The sequence below is a fragment of the Caretta caretta genome, chromosome 6, assembly GCF_965140235.1.
Source record: "Caretta caretta isolate rCarCar2 chromosome 6, rCarCar1.hap1, whole genome shotgun sequence".
In the NCBI taxonomy this organism is placed as follows: Eukaryota; Metazoa; Chordata; order Testudines; family Cheloniidae; genus Caretta; species Caretta caretta.
In genome coordinates this window covers 48,280,197-48,300,732 of record NC_134211.1, presented here as the reverse complement: position 1 = coordinate 48,300,732, position 20,536 = coordinate 48,280,197, and the positions used below count along the sequence as shown (strand labels likewise).

At 41.3% G+C, this 20,536-nt stretch overlaps 1 protein-coding gene across 15 annotated transcripts in view; it reads right to left on the bottom strand.

Annotated features, from left to right (window-relative positions):
• PPFIA1 (PPFI scaffold protein A1) overlaps positions 1-20,536 on the bottom strand; it is an 89,921-nt gene that overhangs the window by 44,300 nt on the left and 25,085 nt on the right. For 9 of the 15 annotated variants that reach the window (XM_048853311.2, XM_048853312.2, XM_048853320.2 and 6 more), the window contains 11 exons: positions 15,668-15,769; positions 14,109-14,273; positions 11,107-11,181; positions 10,493-10,594; positions 10,044-10,265; positions 8,400-8,546; positions 5,811-5,945; positions 4,835-4,909; positions 4,361-4,444; positions 3,569-3,700; positions 971-1,033 (listed from right to left, as the gene is read on the bottom strand). In XM_048853311.2, coding sequence (XP_048709268.1) covers positions 971-1,033; positions 3,569-3,700; positions 4,361-4,444; positions 4,835-4,909; positions 5,811-5,945; positions 8,400-8,546; positions 10,044-10,265; positions 10,493-10,594; positions 11,107-11,181; positions 14,109-14,273; positions 15,668-15,769 — 1,302 coding nt within the window. Of the gene's footprint in view, positions 1-970; positions 1,034-3,568; positions 3,701-4,360; positions 4,445-4,834; positions 4,910-5,810; positions 5,946-8,399; positions 8,547-10,043; positions 10,266-10,492; positions 10,595-11,106; positions 11,182-14,108; positions 14,274-15,667; positions 15,770-20,100; positions 20,263-20,536 lie in introns of all 15 variants that reach the window. The other 6 variants (XM_048853317.2, XM_048853323.2, XM_048853318.2 and 3 more) reach the window with 2 other exon arrangements.

Below are 20,536 nucleotides of genomic sequence, written 5' to 3'. Positions count from 1 at the left end.
GTTTCTTTAAATCTGCATAACTGATGTAAAACCTGTGCAACTTGGCCAACCCTGAAACTCACTTCACAGCAAAGTATTTTAGGACACATAGTACATACCATTGCTGAATAAGCCATACAAGTATTGTGATGTCAGAACAGACATTCCCATAGCTGCTCACAATGTGAATCACTACAACTTTGGGAAACAGTAAATGAAAGGTTGTGCCCAACATTATTTAGAAAGAAGTGGGATGGCCGGACAATTAAAGGAATTTTGTGCATTCTGAGACCCCATGCCCAGAAAGTATAATCCACTCCTCTCCTCCAAAACATCTTCAACACCTTTCGTGACAAGAGCTCTGCTCCTGATGATTCTGAGCTGCTTAATCCTCCCCCGACCGACAAGAGCTCAACACAGCAGCCAAGTATGATAGGTGCTTCTCCTGTCCCACTCCATAATTTTTGAAGTAGTTTTTAAAACAGTAGTGTACAAATTTCACAATATTGTTCAGTAGCAAGCTTCTCAAAATGTACACTGGATGCCTGTGTTATAAAATATACATTAAGATGACTTGACACTGAAAAGTTTTATTTGTGTTTTTACTGCTCAATGCATAAGCTATGCAAAAATATGAGTTAGACAGGGCCTTCAGAATCCTGGTAAATCATCAATACAGCCCTCTTGTTTTCACCTACTTTGTACTTACCTGAATTAAATTAAATAGACAATTCTGCTGAAAAACTTAAGTCACCTGTAAAAGCTGCAACAATAATCCTCTGAACCAAAGGAGGCAACCAACCTTTTACAATAAACAGTACTAATTGTGCCACAAGAAATTACCAAGACCAAGGCAAGAAACCAAGGAAGTTTAAATATTTTTACACAACCTGCTATAACTAGAAAGTTTTTTAGTATAGTTTATATCATATTCCAGCTATGTCCCAATGAAACAGTTAGTTTCTCAAATCAAAATGTATCTGTATAATACCTTTTCATGTTGAAGATCCTCTACTTGCTTCTTTGCATTTTCAACTTCTCGAAGAAGAGAGTTCTAAAATAAAATTTATTGCACAAGTTATGTTACTGTTAATCATTGTAGATCTTTCAATTTTTGAAGGGTGATTAAGAAAAGCTATTACAAAGGTCCATTACATAAGGCATAACTGCAGTACCTCTTAACTCATAGCTACTTAATTTATTAACTAAAGAAAACTATTTGTTGGGCATACCACTGTTATTTTTTTAATATAATTAAAATAGATTCAGACTCCTGGGTCTGTGCTCCTCTATATGATTAAATTACTAGTGATAAAAGTTACCAGAACACTAAACAATTACGACTAATAATTAGAGCCCTGCAAATCTGCAGACCATTTTTGTGGATTGAGGACTGGACAATACAAATTTTGTATCTGTGCTGGGCTCTACTAACAAACAGTGGTTTTATCTGTTTGCTAGTTTCCTTTTGACAAAGTTATTCTAAGTAGCAGAAATATAATTTTAATGAAAAAGATGACTCTTAGACAATCAAATCAGGATTGTGGTACAGTTACCGCCATACAGTAATTTGTCAGCTATACAGTATTGTAAACTCCGGCACTCTTATAGTTCTCATTAAGAAGAGTGCAGGGATTTGCATAGTCATCATATGGTATCTGTACTATAAATATACACATTTTATACAATAACTAGCCACTACGATCATGCTCAAACTGACTCCCCAACTCAGACTACGAAAGTTGTCTGTCAGCTACAAAGATCACCACCAAAGCATCTGGCTTCCTTCAGCTGAAGGACAAGACCTCCAATAATGTATGCAACTGTAGTAAACAATAACAATGAAAATGGCATTGTCACTGCAAAAGGGAAGTTGTTTTAGGAAGTTTATAACCTTTTGACTTATTTTCTCCTCCCCCGCCCAAACCTGTTACACACTTATCTTGAAAATTCTTGTTTTTAATTGTTTGCATCTTAATTCAGTTTTGAAACACTGTAAGCTACAATATAGGACATTCTGGGGAGAAAGGCTTAATGACCCGGATAGAGACAAATGTGATTCTATTCAACTATGCATTTTTGTTGGTTTCCTATTAATCATTCATTTATACAGAAAAGTAACAGTACTTTTCTGAGCATTAATACTAACAGTGAAGTATATCTAAAAATTTCTTTTTACTTCATGAATATTACCTCAAACTTAGAGAGTTCAGTCTTATTCCAGAAAGAGGTTTTGTATCATGGTTAGGTCAAACATACACGCACTGCAACACAGCGCACAGAATATATTCGCTGGTGGTGGGAATAGGTCAGTGCTTTGAATCTTGCTCCCCCACTATGTTACAAAGCCAGAGGCCAAATATTTCAGATTTAGGGAGCCTAACTTTAAGCACTTAATTCATTAGCTCCCAAAATTAGCCAAGAGGGCCACAGCAGAGCTTTAGTCAGTCATGCCTGATTTTCCTCAGTTCCCTTTGAGAACAAAAGCAGAGAGGAAAGCAAAACCCCAGCTCTCTTGGCATTGTAGCAAAGAAGTCATCTGCCTCTAGAGCCCCGGAATAGTATTGTCAGAAACTCAGCTGGGGTGCTGGAGACAGACCACTTGCTTGTCACAGTGAAAACAAGTGCCTCCGAAAGTTCAGATGGATCATAAAATATGCCAACATGTTGAAGTCTTTAAAGAAAGGGCCATTTAACTTTTACTGAAGAGTTTTCCCAGGTGAGCACTGTATTACAGAAGACTCGAATCTACATCTTCAATACGGGAGAATGCAAACTGAAATGATCACTGAACAAAAGGAGAAAATGCTACCACAGAAGGAAATTCCTTGTTTTCCTTTAAGGATTCTTTCATCCTACTGGGAGGAATCACTGCATTTCTTCAAAGAGGAATCTCTGAAGTACTACAGATGAAAGTAAGCTAATAAGTGAAAGTCCATGCAGGCTGCAAGATGTCACAAGCTGGAAGAGGAGCTGAATTAGGAGGGCAAAGAACAGAACCTTGGACAGAGGTCTGAAGCACGCAATAACTGATCACTTGGTCCAGTGACCATTTTTATAGTCAAGTAGACATTCTCCTGTGAGGGAAAGATGATATTTCTCTAGCTGACAGGATCACCACCATGATCCAGGAAACGTTGGACTAGACAGGAAAGGAGGAGTAGGGCAAACGATATAGGAGAAGAATGGGACTCAAGATCTGTGTTCTGTTCCTGACTCTGCAACAGACTTCTTGTATGACCCAAAACCAAACATATTTATACGGACAACGCCAATCATCAATAGAAAGCATAAAAATCCTTTAAAAAAAAATTAAAGGAATCCCCCTCCCCATCCCCTAAGAATTAAGTTTAGGACATAGAAAGCACTCTTGATAAATTGGCTTAGTTTTCTAAGAATCAGCTATTTTCAAAAAGTCATGCTGATAGTGTCTCTAAATGGAAGTTGTTTATGATAAAAGATACATTATTTAACAAATAAAGTTACAAGACTAAATTATATATGTATTGTAAAATGTGTAACAAGCATATTGCTAAACATTTCATTAACTTCTAAGCTACTTTCATCATCACATTAAATTATTTTCTACCTTATCTTCCAGAGCAGCCATCCTTTCCTTGAGATGAAGCTGAAGTCTTTCATTGGATTCAGACAGAAGTTTATCAACAGTATCTGATAAACGTTTATTATGTTCTTCATTCATCTTCTCTCTGTGTCTAGCCTAAGTTATTTAGGAAGCATTAAAAGTATGATTAATTCAAAGCTGTTGAAGTTATCTGTCCTACAAAACATTTTAAAAAAAAGTGTCATTTAGAAAGATCTCCAGATTGTTAAAACTGTAAGGCTCATCAAACCCAAACTCCTTATTTTCTCCAATGAAAGACACTTTCCTCAAAGGTTCAGAATTAATCCAGATACCTTGATCATCCAAAGGCCTTCAGGGATACCCAAAACCTTCAGATAATCAGAAGTACTAGATTCGCTGGCTTCCAAGTGTGAGTTTACAGTATAGTGACTAAGTCGATTTCAAAGCCTGCAGAGCCAACTCCAAGGCCAGCTGACTCAGTATGTCTACAGAAGATTTTTTTTTTGTGAGAAGGGAGATCTAATTAGAATAAATTGTGGTAGACCGGTACTTTTCAACATTTTATTTCAAATTTCAGTTGGAAACTCAAAGCTCACAATCAAGTTCACTAACTTTAATTAAGAGCAACAACTAACAATCATCATAAATCCCCCAACCTCACTACAACTTTTAGCACCACATTAGAGGTGGGACATAGAAGAAGGGAAGGCCCAGCTCAACCACAGGCTACCATGCAAGGGATCAGAGTTTTACTTTTCAGGTTGATTTCTATACCAAAAAATATTTTTGTAATACCCTTTGCAATTCCTGATTCTTTTCCTCCAATTGTGCTTCCATCTGTCGTAACCGTTCTTCAATGTTGCCATGTCTCTCCTCAGCCTGTCAATTTGAAAACAAACTAGAACTAGTATTTAACTCTTTAAGAATGTACTGAAGACTGATGTGCTAGCAGGAAGCATAACATGCTTTTGCGTGCAAACTGCCATTTTTGTCTATATGAAGTGCAAAACAGCTTACTACCAGAACCTAAGAATCCTCATTAGGTTAAATGATGATCAATTAATCCTCCCACACCGGAATTTCATGGTTCAACCATTGCTGACAATGGACTTTTCACCAGGAAAATTTACATTCATATTTCCAACAATGCAATAATGTACAAATCCTGTCACAGGATTTCCTCTCTACCCTCATCCCCATTGCCTATGTTAGTAATCATAAAAAGCAGAAAGCGGCAAGCAGAAACAAGGACCCGTGTACAAATTCTACCTTCCTAAACTTGGAGGCAAGTTCCAACAGTTTAGCCTCTTTAGCAGCAGAGTTCCCAGAAGACAAAGGGTCAGACTACAAAGCCAATAAAGGGATAGGAAAGATTGAAAAAAAAATATGAAAACAGACTTTAAAGACACTCAAGAAGTCCATTTATAGCTACTAGACATACTATTGCTTCACACTATAAGCCGCTATTCTCCCTGCAGCAATTTAAGGACATATAATGCAAGCTGAAATTTGACTGCCCATTACTTAAAATCTTCAGCTCAATCCTTGGTTAGGCCTGGCCTATACCTAAAAGTTAGGTCAACAGATACACTACTCCAGGGTGTGACAAGTTCATACCCTTGAGCACCACAGCTATGCCCATCTAACCTTCAGTGTCGATGCAGCTAGGTCAACAGAAGAGTTCTTCCATTAATCTGTCTGCCGCTGGTAAGAGAGGTAGATTACCTACAGCGATGGAAAAACCCCTTCTGTTGCTGTAAGAATTGTTTATACGATGGCACTACTGTGGCATAGCAGCAGTGCTGTAGTGCAGACATGGCCTTAATTTTAAAAAAAGGAAGAAACTGTCTTCTTCCCTGCCAAGTCATAAGTTGCTGATCGTATTAAATGACTCCCAGCACATTCTTTCTGGACTAAAGCAGTTCTATACAGTAACAAAAATAGTAATTCAAACAGCAAAGGGAAAGGAAACAATTTTCACAATGCAACACACAAAGCTGATACAAAAGCTGCTACAGCAAACTCCCAATAATAGAAATACAGAAAGAGGAAGTCATTAGAATTTAAATATTTTGAACATATGCTAGATAATTAGAAGAATGAATAAACAGAAAGCACAGAATACAGAAAACATTTTACTGATTCTGTTTGGAAAATCAGTGAAAATAAGACTGAGAACAGAATTGCTATAGTTGGAATGACCACAGAAGAGACACTCTCACAATGCAGTGAATTACTGTCCCACCTTTGAAAGTGCTGCAACTCTCTGTGCCAGTTCAGCCTCCACCTCAGGCAAAGTCTCAGCTTTTCTCAAAGTCTGCTGCAACTTTTGCTCAGCCAGTTCGAGTCGTTCTTGCAACTGTCTGTTCTTATCTTCACTCTAAAGATCGAGAATGCAAGAGTCACCATTTACAACTAACATGGTAGCTACTTGTTCCTTTATCAAATACTGGAGTAGAGAGACAGACAGCTTCCTTTATTAGACTAATGGAAAACAGTTTTTCAGCATTGATTGTACTTTCCAAATACAAAAAGGAGAAAAGCAGCTTCCCAAACTAACTTTTAAAATTAAGTTTGTCAAATAAAAGTGCTATTTCACTGCACTAAAAATTGAATTCCTTCATAAACACAACCACAGCATGCACACTATCATGAAGGCACTGCTAATGGATCCAATTTTAAGGTTATGCAGAGGTTTGTAGTTATAGAGGAGATCAAATTCCTTTGCTATTTAAGTAAAATTAGTTATATGAGCACTAAATTTAACACTTAGTTTTCTGGCAAAGTTAAAAGTAAATGTGTTCAGTATTTTAGAAGTTAAGGTTAAAAATGACTTAATGTTTCCTTCTGTTCCCTCTAGCTAAGTGACTGGCTTATAACCCTTCAAAGTTTAAATTAATTTAGTTGTACACAAATATCTCAGGCATAAACCAGTTTTCTTTTTTCAATAAAATAAAGAAAGTGATGAGCATTATTTGGTGCAACTGTTTCTGTCTAAGTCAAAGGAAAGAGATGGATCACATTTATTCAAAATCAGAAATGGTTCCTGTCAAGGTTCCTCCCTGACTCTGAACTCTAGGGTACAGATGTGGGGACCTGCATGAAAACCTCCTAAGCTTTCTTTTACCAGCTTAGGTTAAAACTTCCCCAAGGTACAAATTAATTTTACCCTTGGAATTTCCACTGCCACCACCAAACTAACTGGGTTTACTGGGAAACGTAGTTTGGACACCCTGCTCCCTACCTACTTTCTCAATCCCCAAGCAATCCACTTTCCTTCATTCTGTCCTCTCTTCCAGGTAGCCCCACTCACCTAACTGCTTCCCTTCCTAGACCCTTAGCTAGAGCCATCAGCCAGCTGCTCATCTTATTGTGCTATCTCTCTGCTAAGATTCAAAGGGAGTCCTGGTATGATATCCATTGCCTCCCACAATGCTCAGTCTAGGTTAGAGGAGTGGTCCCCAAACTGTGGGGCAAGCCCCCCTAGGGGGACACTGAGAAACATTCAGGGGGGCATGACAGGGCCCAGGCCAGCCCCAATGGAGGGCAGGAAGGAAGCACCACCCAGCCGAGTTATGCCCTCAGCTCTGGCCCCAGCCTTGGCCTCTGGCTGCTGGCCTGGCTGCAGCGACAGCTCTGCTCCCAACCCCGCCTCCAGCTCAGTCCCTGGCACCTGGCCATGGCTCCAGCCCCAGCTTCCCGGGGGCGGGGGTAGGGAGGGAGAGAGGAGGAAGAGGGCAGGGCTAAATAGAGGCACGATGTGAAAAGTTTGGGGACCACTGGGCTAGAGACATGCATGCACAGAGGCAATAAGGATAAAAGGTTCATAAAGGCTCTACACCAGAAATAAGAGATGCAGACTAGTCATTGTGGGGAGACAGGAAAAGGAGGAAACAGCCAAGCATTAGGATTAATCAGTGGGGTTGAACAGTGGTGCTGAGAAGGGATGGGCAGTGGAGCTCTTCCCTTCTACCTCTACCCCACACTCTCCTGTCCTGTTAAACTTTCAAACATTTTATAAAAATGGAGCTCAAAGTTACTCCAGCAAGCCAAGGAGTCCAGGGGCATGAAGCAAGCTGCAATACATGAAGAAGAGATCTAGAAAGGGATCAAGCATGGGGCAGCCCAGAGAACCAGCAGAAGCAGAGATGTAGGTGAACAAGTATAGGAGCTTAGACGGGGGTTGATAAAAGTGGGAAATCATAGGCAAAGTTTTAACATAATACACTCCACTAATTCCAAAGCAGCTATAATTCACACACATGCAAAAATATGCAAAAGGACAGCACCAGTGTGCCTCCCCAAGATCTGTCAAGAGCACAACCTTCTCTGCCATAAGCTTTATATGTCAAAATGTTTAATTATTTGTTGCTCAACAACAAAATCATGGAATTTCCACACAAAACACTGTATTAGTTAAGAATACTTAACTACATTTCTTTTCAACACAACCATTTAGAGAAAGTCTCCAGTTAGAATTAGAACATCCTCCAAGTGAACATTAACACTTTTCACTAATAATCATACCCAGATACACAGACTCCTCACCTCCACAACAAATTCTTTTCATTTCCAACATAAAATTGGAATTCTAATTCTTCAAAGAGAAAACAATCTAAAATACAACCTTAACTTTGACCTCAGACTTTCACAGGCAACCATAGCACATTAGACTTATTTTTAAAGTATGACTGCTCGTAAAATATCGTAATCTTCTTCACATAAAAAGTAAGTTCCTTAGCACACATTGGGTACTACTATAGTTTAAATATTACCATCTTCATCAGGAATATATTGAACAGAATTTTCTTAATATTTTAATTAAAATTATTACCTGTCGGTGCATGGAGTCTTTATTAGCAATTTCATTTTCAAGTTTATCATTGAGGTCATGCACAGATGTAGCTTCACGCTGTGCAGCGAGGTAGCGTTTTTCAAGAGTTGTAATTCTCTCTTCCATGTCTTCCTTTTGGGCCATGGCCTATATTATGAGAAACTACATTTACTCACTAAAAGCTATGAATTATTTATTTAATAATCTGGGCTAAAACAGTATCATAGAATCACAGAATTCTATGATACTGTTTTAGCCCAGATTATCAAACATATTTACTGATTGTGCTGTAAGAATGAGAAAGTATAAGGTGTTGAAATATTTACTTAGAAGAATTGTGTTATTAAATTACACACTCACTTTAAAATAAAAAAAAGGACTAGCACAGAGTCAAGTAGTGAGTTACAGAATGCTTAATTGTTATTTACCTCAGAATTATTACAATATTAGAGTAGTTTTCCTTATAGTGTGTTAGACTGAACTTAACGCACTTAAATTTTTTTAACTTGGAGCCTTAAATTCAGCTCTTAAACTCATATTCAGCCATTAAATTTTAAAAAAAGTGTCCTATCTTTAAAGGTTTTGTGTACTCCTAAATCCCACTAAAGTTCAGATGTGCTTCAGGAGCTCAGTATCTTTAAAACCAGGATCTTTATTTAGGTAGCTAGATATGGATTTAAGAGCCTAATTTTAGGCACTAAAGTTTGAATATTTGGGGTTAGGCTTTGACATCTTTTCCAGATTGTCTATTTTTGCATAGTGTACAGCACTGCTTACATTTCCAGACTAAAATTTATTTTAAAAATATCATTGAATGTTATCTCCCAGCTTCTTTTAAGTACACTTTAAATCACCTTTAGAACAGTCGGTCTTATTACACAAAGTTCCACAAATCAAAGAAACTGTGAGGATTATGTTCTGTACTCTGAAATCTTTGAAAATACGAAGTGTTTTATATTGTAGATATTAGGCATTTTTCAAACAATTTGTTATAGTTAACTTAAGGAAAAAAAGAATTGACAAAAGTTAGGGTATCTAAATTTTATTCTTATTCCTAGAGTAGCCTTGCCCTTAGAGGATTACAGAGATAGCAATGTTTATCGTATTTGTGTATTCATGAATTTTTGGTAGAACATCTATTCTAAAGCAAGCATGGATAAATTCCACATCTTTTTTCCCCCTGGGGTAGCTACATATATGCAACACCAAATTTTCCTTGATCTAAGTCTAGACCCTAGCTGACAATTAGCAAAATACATTTCTTCCAGCCCAGAGGGCAGAATGTAGGACACCTACAAGATTGTTAATGTTTCTACTAATTAATTAGTAACCATCACTTTAGCAAACAATAGAAACACAAATTTGAGAATACACAATTGAACGATACAACATCAAGAAAATTAGCACTCAGGAATGAGCTAAGCAATTAGGCCCAGATCCAAAGAGGCACTTAGGTGCCTAAATCCAGGATTTAGGCACCTAAATCCAGGTGGTAGATTCCCTCCATGGACTGCTAAAATGAGGTAGCATCTCTATGAACCCCAGACTTAAGCACCTATCACCATAAGAGGGAAAGGGCTTAGTACACCCACGTAGCGTCTGGCTTAGCTGGGACTACTGAGACTTTCACAGTTCATTCCTCACCTCTCGTACATCTCTTTGCAACTTTGTATTCATTTCTTCTGATTTTATTAAATCTTTTCTAGCTGTGTCAAGATCTTCTTCCAGCTCTGTCACTCTGCTAGAAAGAGCAGTGAGACGTTCCTTCATTTGGCCTTGCTCGTTGATCTGCTTGTCTATAATTTCTTGGAGTTCTATAACTTTAGCAAGGTCTTCATCGTGGCTTGAAGAACCATCAGAAGATCTCTATTACATTAAAAAAAAAACCACCACCTTAAGTTTCCACACTACATGGAGCTTTGAAATATACTATATTGTTTCAATATAACAAAGCTAATTAAAGTTCGTTTGTGCAGCCTATCAAATAATAAAGTTGTAATAATTACCTTGTGCTTTAATTATATACTTAAGAGTGGACAAATATTGCAACCCATACACGACAAAAAAAATCCATCAGTGTTAAACAACCTTACCTTCCCATTTGTGCTTGGTGTATTTTCCTGATCATGATTTATATCCAGCACCCCATCAGTTAGTGTTCTTTTCTGATTGTTTTGCTCTTTCAGAATCATTAACTAAAAACAAAAGTAAAAAAAAACTGTAGCACATTTCACTTTGTATTTCACTTTTCACATAAGCAATAGCTAACATAGTACAATAACCTCACTTTGAAGCAAATGAGTAAGCTTGGAGTAATGAATTTTACTGATTTAATCTTTAGAAGATTATTAATGCTTTAAAGAAGAGACTGATGCATGTATGCATGGGCAAAGATGTAATACAGGCAGCTAAAAACCTATTCCATGCCTGCTATGCTACGGCCATTGGTCTTAAACCAGAAAAAATTCTATCTGTGAGACAGAATTATCAGCTCATATGTATAGTTCCTATACAGACTTCTATCAACAAAAACTAAAGTGAAATCAAACTCATCCAATTGGGATCTAACTAAACAAAAAACTACTAGTAAATAACTTTAAGAATCATCTGCATATACTAATATTTGGAAAAATGCTGATTTGATGCTATGGAATAAATTCTTCCACCCAAACATCCCCCAAAATTTTATTTTACTATAGGGACCTACCTCTTTATGCGTAGTACCTAGTTCTTCTTCCAATAAACTACATCTTTCAAGTGCTACTCGTAATCTTTCCCTTACCTGAAAAATAAAGTCATCAGTAACAATCTTATAGCTATCTTAGCACTGAGCAACTGTGAACACAAGACAAAAATGTTATATGCCTAGCACTATGGCTTCCCATTTCAATATGCTTAATTGCTCCACCAGTGTCAATGACTTACACCATCAAATTCTGAAGTTTTAACAAGCATCACAGAAAGGATCTTCTGGAAAACTGACTAAGATTTTAAGATAAACTTTTGACTGACACTTTACCTAACAAGGAGTCAGAACTTCTCCATTGGGCAGGTGAACTCCACTTGCTGCCACCTTTTAAACCTAGACTAAATTCTGTGTATTTAAAATATACCTCCCCCTTGTAAGGAACACTCAAAGACCTGTAATGTTTGTATTATCTAAGGAGAAGTTAATGATTTCAATTTATAGAATTTGCAAGTTATAAGAAATAAGCATTTTACTAGACACAAAATTTAGGAATCAAACTGCTAGTTGGGAGTGGGGTTTATCTTAAGCTGCGCCCATTCGCACAGCTGAGCTCTATGGTAGAAGGCCCAATGCACAGGTAAACTGAGGAGCTCCAGGATTCCCCCTTTAACCAGCTTCCTCCTGTGTAACAAATCCAGGGTTGGCGGGGGCAGAGAGGAGCTTTTCCCCTGTCCCTCCCTTTCTAGCCCTACTTCACTATCTTTCCTTTTTTCATTTTCTTCTATTACACACATATGCTGTCAATGTAAGGGAAAGGATGTGTGGACCAGGGAAAGGAAGAGTGGGATGAAAGTGAGGCTATGAAGAATGAAGAGCATGTGCAGATGAAGGGATAGAATGAATGAATTTTCTACATTAAGAAAATTTACACAGAAGTGTAACACCAGTGCAAATAAGCTCCTTGAAGAGATTTTATTCTTTAAATCTTCCCCAGATGCAGCATGACTCCCCCAGCCCCAGAGCAGCCACCATCCTATCTTCGCTGCTCTTGCAGCAAGAAGCAGCAGCACACTCAAACTCCAACCAAGTAGAACGTACAGAAAGGCGTAACGGCTTCACAACATTGGGGGGGAGAGACAGCTCAGTGGTTTGAGCATTGACCTGCTAAACCCAAGATTGTGAGTTCAACCCTTGAGGGGGCCATTTAGGGATCAGGGCAAAAATTGGGGATTGGTCCTGCTTTGAGCAGGGGGTTGGACTAGATGACCTCCTGAGGTCCTTTCCAACCTTGATATTCTATGAAAACATGTTTTTGCTTTCCCTGTTGACTGCACTGACTGAACTGGTAATTATCATCACCTCCTGACCGACTCACTCACTAGTTCACTTAACTGTTTCTTTGATCTGCCTTGTCTGGGCCTGGTGTAATTGTTCACCTTAAGTACAGAGCCACTTACTACACTGCTACTAATTTCTCTCATTTAACTACTTACATACACAAGTAACTGTCCCTTGAGCATTTGATTATTTATATAATTTTGTATTCGTGATTAGGAACAGAGACAGTAGGAATCAGTAGATTCCTTGTAACCACACTGCACTGTTGATTATTGGTACCACTCTACACTTTTTGCTCTCATCTCTAACTTTACCATTTCTCTGCATTGCATTTATCTCCCTTTTTCTCTCCCTTCCCCTACTTCATCTCCCCTTGCATTCTACCCTCTCCCTATGTTACTCTCATCAGCTTTTCACTCTTCTGTTCTTCCTGTCCCATTCCACCACCTCCTCACTCCTACTCTCACAAATCGTACCTCCCCTTCTCTCTTGCCTTTTTCTGTTTGAATCTGGTAACACCCACCCCAACTCTGTCTGACTCCAACTCCTCCCTGAACCTTCCCTATCATCACCACCTCTCTGAGTTCCTCCCCCAGCAACTTCCCTTTCACCTTTTTTCTCCAGTCCAAATGGAATACCCAAACCCTGTTTATAAAAAATGTCTCTGCTATCCACAACCATCACATTTCCCTTTCTCCTGTCTCTCACGTCCCTAATTTCCTCCTCCAACACTGATAAATGCCAGCTTACCTGTCTCTGTCCTCTTAAATTCATTAAAACTCTTGATGGGAAAAAAAAAAAAGTCTTCCTGGTTTGTTGTTTCAACCACACCACCATTTTGTTTGTATCATTTCACTGGCTTCCCTTTCCCACAACATCAAGTACAAACTACTTGTTTTCATTTTTAATGCCCACTGTGGCCTCAGATCAGACTGATCTCTATTTTCTCTCCATCAGCGATGCCAGCCTTGATTGCCTGTGTCAAATTTTCCAGCATACATGTTTGTTTTCTCCCATGCCATTTCTTTTTCATGGGAACAGCACCCTGCAAAAAGCCACATAGCCAAGCCACATAGCCACACCACACTATTCTCCTTAAAACTCACCTATACCATGATGACTACAAAACACTTGACAATGGTTTATAAACTGCTGTTTATTTCTCTAACCACAACTGTCAGCATTAAGAAAAGGAGGACTTGTGGCACCTTAGAGACTAACAAATTTGAGCATAAGCTTCAGCACTGTTACTCTGTGCTCCCACTGTCTATTTGTTGTGACCACCTGTTGTCCATTGTCTTCTACTTTGTGTGTACAGTACCTAATCAATGATGCCTTTTATGTGTTACTGTAACACAAGAAAATAAGTGTGAAAACCCCTAATGTAGATATGTTGCATGAGCACAAAGTAGGGCTTTTTACACTAATGCAGCTTACATTGGTATGTTACTATATTAAGTTAGTTACACTGGGTTTGCTTTAGTACAGCACATCTATATTAGGAGGTTGTACTGAAGTAACTGCATCAGTATAGTTACACTAGTGTACATTTTCTTAAAGCAGATACGGCATAGTCAAAGAACCTAACTTCTGAAAACTGCACGAGCAAAAGTTATTAGTTCCACACTTTGGCCAGGGGGACGGGACGGGACAGGGGGCAATTAGTTGGCACACTTCGTTACCTTTTCATCAAGGGCTTTGTGATGTTCAAATAATGATTTTAGTGCTTTGAGAACTTCAACTTCACTAGAAACTCCTGCTGGAGACTGAGCCTGTCTCTTTACAACAGTCATTCTAAGGGACCGCTCATGTCTGGAGACTAGACATTCCAAATGTTCTAAAAGCAGCTGAAATAAAAACAAAAAAAGTAAATAAGGAACAAGATGTTTATACCTGTTTTGAACATCAGACTAGAATGACTTTACTTTCTAAAATATTAGGTTTGATTTAAGAACTTTCAACCCAAGAGTCAAAATTCAAGATTAAATATATTAATTTGTTTGCCTTTAACATTTCAGTGATATCTTTGTATAAAGTTAATAAAATGGAAGAGGTGCAACATGGACCACTGTTCACCCTTTTACCCAGCATTCTTCCCCAGACCTAGCCTCTAGGTAAGATGCCAGGTTGACAGAGCTTCATATTAATCTTTGCTTCGATAAGACTTCTCAGGCCCTTGTCTGTTTCAAGTCTGGGAACTGCTTTCTAATCACGTGGACTGGGTTATACACAGGAAATATATGAAGAAGTTGTTGGGGAGCAACTACTCGAACCATGGTTGCACGAACTGTGTGGATCTCCATGACCTGCACTTCTGCTCCACTACTTCAGAGTCTTACGCTAATTCAGAATCCCTTATCATGAAGGAACCCTCTGGCAGTCAGAGCTGCAGTCCTTTATCTGCCGTTAGCTGGAATATACACAAGGTGCATTCACAGCCTTAAAAGACACTGCTATACTGTCACTTCCTTATATGAGGCACAATTGTACCAGCAGCGAGAACCCATATGGACAATACTCAAAGAAGAATTTACAAATTTTTATCTTTGAGTTTTAAGTTGGTGTATAAGAGCATGATACACAGTCTGAAGGGAATCTCAATATTAAGTTCAATTCTCCAATTAATTATATTTTCCTTAATGATGGTTTAATGGGGTTTACTGGTCCTTTAAGTAAAAGAGGAATTGGAGGGGGATGGAGTCAAGTGTCTCCCCATTCCAAGAGTCTCAACAGACCAAATATCCTGGGGAGAAGTGGGGCAGACATGGGGAGAGAGGAAATGGTCTCAGGGAAAGACAGTCTTGGAGAGACTATTTAAAGGCCTGAAGCCAAGACTTTTGTAGTATAGATATTTGTAGCTCCCTGTCTCCTAATCACTCAATCAATCATCCAACCAAACAAGACAAAACCCAGGTAGGTAGGGGATAGCAGAGAAAGCTCCCTGTTCTCACTGTGAGAGCAGATGTTATCATCCAGGAAGGACTGTTTGCTTGCTGACCTCTCCTCCCAACCCAGGAGAGCAAGTACTGAGTTGGTGAGGCCTAGAATACAGCACCCCAGCAGAGACACTTGTTTTGTATTTGAGGTAATTTCATTTTAAAACAAACAATATTGCAGACACTCCAGGTGGAGCTAGACAGAAAAATTTAAAGGGCCTGCCAAAAGAGAGGGACAGACCGGCTCTGGGTGGTAAGCCAGCCACAGATGGCAATAATCAATAGAGATCAGACAAGTAACTAACCCTTGTATTATTTCTTTCTGCTTTCAGTTCAGCAATTTCTTCTTCCCTTTCAAGGAGCTGTTCCCTGCATACATTAAGCTCTTTAGTAAGTGCTGCAAACTCCTGGAAGAAAGCAAACAACAATACATCAGTATCATAAACGGTGTGCAACCCAATTATATTAATTATTACCACAATAAGTAGTTCAGTAAAGTTGTAATCAATTATTTTTATTCAACACATCTAAGGAAAAAGTTTATCCAGGAAGGGGATGGTGATGCTAGAAGAGGGGTGATGTTTTCCAGGAAACAGGGCTCATGACTGGAAGTCAAGAGACATGGATTCTCCTCAGTATGTGAATAATCTCGTGTGGTATGCGTCAAGTCACTTCAATTATCTGTGCTTTTATTTCCTTTTTTCTTAAAAACTTTTCAAGCCCAGCAAAATATACTGTTTATTGAGGACTACACATACACTAAGGCCTTGTCTACACTTGCAAGTTGGAGCGCATTAAATCAGCCCCAAGCGCCCTAACTCCAGAGGCGTCCACACTGGCAAGGCAGTTAGAGCGCGCGGACCCTGCGGCTGGAGCACCCCTGGTAATCCACCTCCACGAGAAGCATAGAGCTTGCTGCGCCCCAGCTGGAGCACCATGGTGCCAGTGTGGACACCTGGTCTATTAATGCGCTCTGATCAGCCTCCAGGAAGTGTCCTACAATGCCTGTTCTAGCCACTCTGGTCATAACTTTGTACTCTACTGCCTTGCCCTAAGGTGACCAACTGTCAGACCCGCCCTTTAAATTTTCTGGGAATTTTGAAAGTCCCCTTCCTGTTTGCTCAGCAAGGCGTGGAGTGCTTGCCGCGCTTTCCAGGTGACCATGCCTTCACGCGCCAGGCAATCCCCAGTATGGAGCAATGGCGAGGTGCTGGACCTCATCAGTGTTTGGGGGGAGGAAGCTGTCCAGTCCCAGCTGCGCTCCAGCTGTAGGAATTAAGATACCTACAGGCAGATGTCATGGCCCCTTTCTGTCATGGCCCTTGATCAGGATGCAGTGCAGGGTTAAAGTGAAGGAGCTGCGGAATGCCCACCACAAAGCGCAGGAGGCAAACTGCCGCTCCAGAGCTGCTCCCATGACCTGCCATTTCTACAAAGAGCTGGATGAGATATTTGGGGCCGACCCCACCTCCACTCCGAAGAGCACCATGGACACTTCCGAGGCCATGACAGCCCAGAGTGCAAAAAGGCAGAAGGCAGAAAATGGAAGCGAGGGTGCTGAGGAGGAGGGGGGCCCAGAGACAGAGGGGGGCCTAGTATCCCTAGATGCATGCAGCCAGGAGCTGTTTTCAAGCCAGGAGGAAGGTAACCAGTCGCAGTGGACGGTGCTTGGGGAAGAACAAACAGCAGATGAGGTAAGCGGCTTTTATTTTGAGAAGGGAGTTGTTGGGTACGGGCTGTTGGGGTGAGGAGGGTTACAGAAAGAAGGGTTAGGGCTGCATGCATGCCTAGATGTGGAATAGGGCGTTGATGTGCTCTCTCACATCGTGGTAATTGGCCTCAGTGATCTCACTGAAGGTCTCCTGCAGAAGCTGGGCAATCCACTTGCGCAGGTTCCTTGGCAGAGCTACTGTGCTCCTTGTCCCAGTAAGGCTAACATGTCCGTGCCACTGTGCCATTAGAGACGGGGGGACCATTGCTGCATACAGGCAAGCCACACAAGGGCCAGGGCAGAAGCCGCATTGTTGCGGAAGACCCTCCCTTGCTTCCCAGGTCACCCTCAGCAGCAAGATATCTTCCAGGACAAACCCATCCTGTGGAAAATGTGGGGACAGTGTTGAGTATAGGGGCCCCCGGCAACCAAAAATGACCAAAAGCACGCTCCACAGTCATTCTGCACTGACTCTGCCTGTTGAACAGATCCTTGCTGCTGTCAAGGCTCTCTGTGTACGTTTTCATAAGCCAGGGCATTAAAGGTCTCAAATGATCACAATGGGCATTTCAACTTCCCCTACGGTGATCTTCTGGTCCGGGAAGAAAGTCCCAGCTTCCAGAACAGGCCTGTGCTCCAAAGGATGAGTGCATCATGCACCTCTCCAGACCAACCTATGTTAATGTCCATGAAACGCCCACGGTGATCCACAAGAGCCTGGAGAACCATCGAGAAATACCCCTTCTGATTTATGTACTCAGAAGCTAGGGGGTCTGGTGCCAGAATTGGAATATGCGTGCCATCTATAGCCCCTCCGCAGTTAGAATCATAGAATCATAGAATATCAGGGTTGGAAGGGACCCCAGAAGGTCATCTAGTCCAACCCCCTGCTCAAAGCAGGACCAATTCCCAGTTAAATCATCCCAGCCAGGGCTTTGTCAAGCCTGACCTTAAAAACCTCTAAGGAAGGAGATTCTACCACCTCCCTAGGTAACGCATTCCAGTGTTTCACCACCCTCTTAGTGAAAAAGTTTTTCCTAATATCCAATCTAAACCTCCCCCACTGCAACTTGAGACCATTGCTCCTCGTTCTGTCATCTGCTACAATTGAGAACAGTCTAGAGCCATCCTCTTTGGAACCCCCTTTCAGGTAGTTGAAAGCAGCTATCAAATCCCCCCTCATTCTTCTCTTCTGCAGGCTAAACAATCCCAGCTCCCTCAGCCTCTCCTCATAACTCATGTGTTCCAGTCCCCTAATCATTTTTGTTGCCCGTCGCTGGACTCTCTCCAATTTATCCACATCCTTCTTGAAGTGTGGGGCCCAAAACTGGACACAGTACTCCAGATGAGGCCTCACCAATGTCGAATAGAGGGGAACATCACGTCCCTCGATCTGCTCGCTATGCCCCTACTTATACATCCCAAAATGCCATTGGCCTTCTTGGCAACAAGGGCACACTGCTGACTCATATCCAGCTTCTCGTCCACTGTCACCCCTAGGTCCTTTTCCGCAGAACTTCTGCCTAGCCATTCGGTCCCTAGTCTGTAGCTGTGCATTGGGTTCTTCCGTCCTAAGTGCAGGACCCTGCACTTATCCTTATTGAACCTCATCAGATTTCTTTTGGCCCAATCCTCCAATTTGTCTAGGTCTTTCTGTATCCTATCCCTCCCCTCCAGCGTATCTACCACTCCTCCCAGTTTAGTATCATCCGCAAATTTGCTGAGAGTGCAATCCACACCATCCTCCAGATCATTTATGAAGATATTGAACAAAACCGGCCCCAGGACCGACCCTTGGGGTACTCCACTTGATACCGGCTGCCAACTAGATATGGAGCCATTGATCACTACCCGTTGAGCCCGACAATCTAGCCAGCTTTCTACCCACCTTCTACCCACTTTCTACCCAAAGTTAGGGAAACCCATTTGTGCAAAGCCATCCACAATGTCACGCACATTGCCCAGAGTCACAGTTCTTCTGAGCAGGATGCGATTAATGGCCCTGCACTCTTGCATCAACACAATTCCAACAGTAGACTTGCCCACTCCGAACTGGTTAGCAACCGATCGGTAGCTGTCTGGAGTAGCCAGCTTCCAGATTGCAATCGCCACGCGCTTCTCCACCATCAGGGCAGCTCTCAATCTCATTTCCTTGTGCCACAGGGTGGGGGTGAGCTCAGCACAGAGTCACATAAAAGTGGCTTTCCTCATCTGAAAGTTCTGCAGCCACTGCTCGTCATCCCAGACTTGCATGACAATGTGATCCCACCACTCAGTGCTTGTTTTCCGAGCCCAAAAGCGGTGCTCCATGGCAGTAAGCATGTCCGTGAATGCCACAAGTAATCTCGTGTCGTATGCGTTATGCGTGTCGACATCATCGTCGGACTCCTCACTGTCACTTTGTAGCATAAGAAGTAACTTGAATGCAATTCGTGACGTGCTGGCGAGACCCATCAGCATATTTCTCAGCAGTTTGGGATCCACTCCCGCAGACCGAAAGGGAAGACAGAGTGTGCAGTACAAAAAACACTTAAAGATGGCACCAAATTTAGATGGAAGCGATCCATCATGGGGCACTGGGACAGGACCCAGGATGCCATGCACCCTCCTCCCCCTTCCCACAAGCCACAGCGCCAGTACAGAATGGGAAGAGGTGCTCTGTGGGATAGCTGTCCACAATGCACTGCTCCAAATGCCACTGCAAGTGCCGCAAATATGGCCATGCCACTGCACTTGCAACTGACAGTGTGAACACATGGCAGCACTCTCCCCGTTGCTGTCTCCGAGGGCTGGTTTAACTCCTGGAGCTATACATCTGCAAGTGTAGCCAAGCCCTAAGTCTAAAGCTTTAATACAAAGCTGTTTTGAATTAAGCTAGACATGCCTGAAAACAAATTCCTTTGAAAGGACGCCTCAGCTCTACCTAAAACATCACTACTACAATGTTAACATGTGCAACTAAAACAGGCAGACTCAAAGCTGATGTACAAAAGTTTCAGAGCCCAAGGCTTTGTCTACACAACACACCTTTTAGTGACACGTCGGGCAGTGTAAACACTGTTTGTGAGCGGGGTTCGCGTTGTTGACAGGAGAGCGCTTCTGCCACTTTTACACTGCCAACGTTTACACTGCCACTTGCCGCAGCAAAACTTGTGTCTTTCAGGGTGGGGGAGGGCCTTTTTTAAGCACCTGTGAATGACAAACGTTTTGTCGTTCAATTGGCAGTGTAGACAAAGCTTCATTCTGTAAACTGTATCCAAAAGATACATGGGATTGGAAAAAAAACACAAAAAATAACTTCTGTGGCATTTTGTATCAAGCTTTCGCAGAGCCAGGAAGCTCATGGACCCTGGGCTCCCAGGACTTCTGGGGAGGGGAAGAGACACAGAGGTGCTGACAGACAGCTGGTGTTGCATCCCGGGCCTGGGCCAGCTGCCCTGCCACTGTGACAGGGAGGCACACC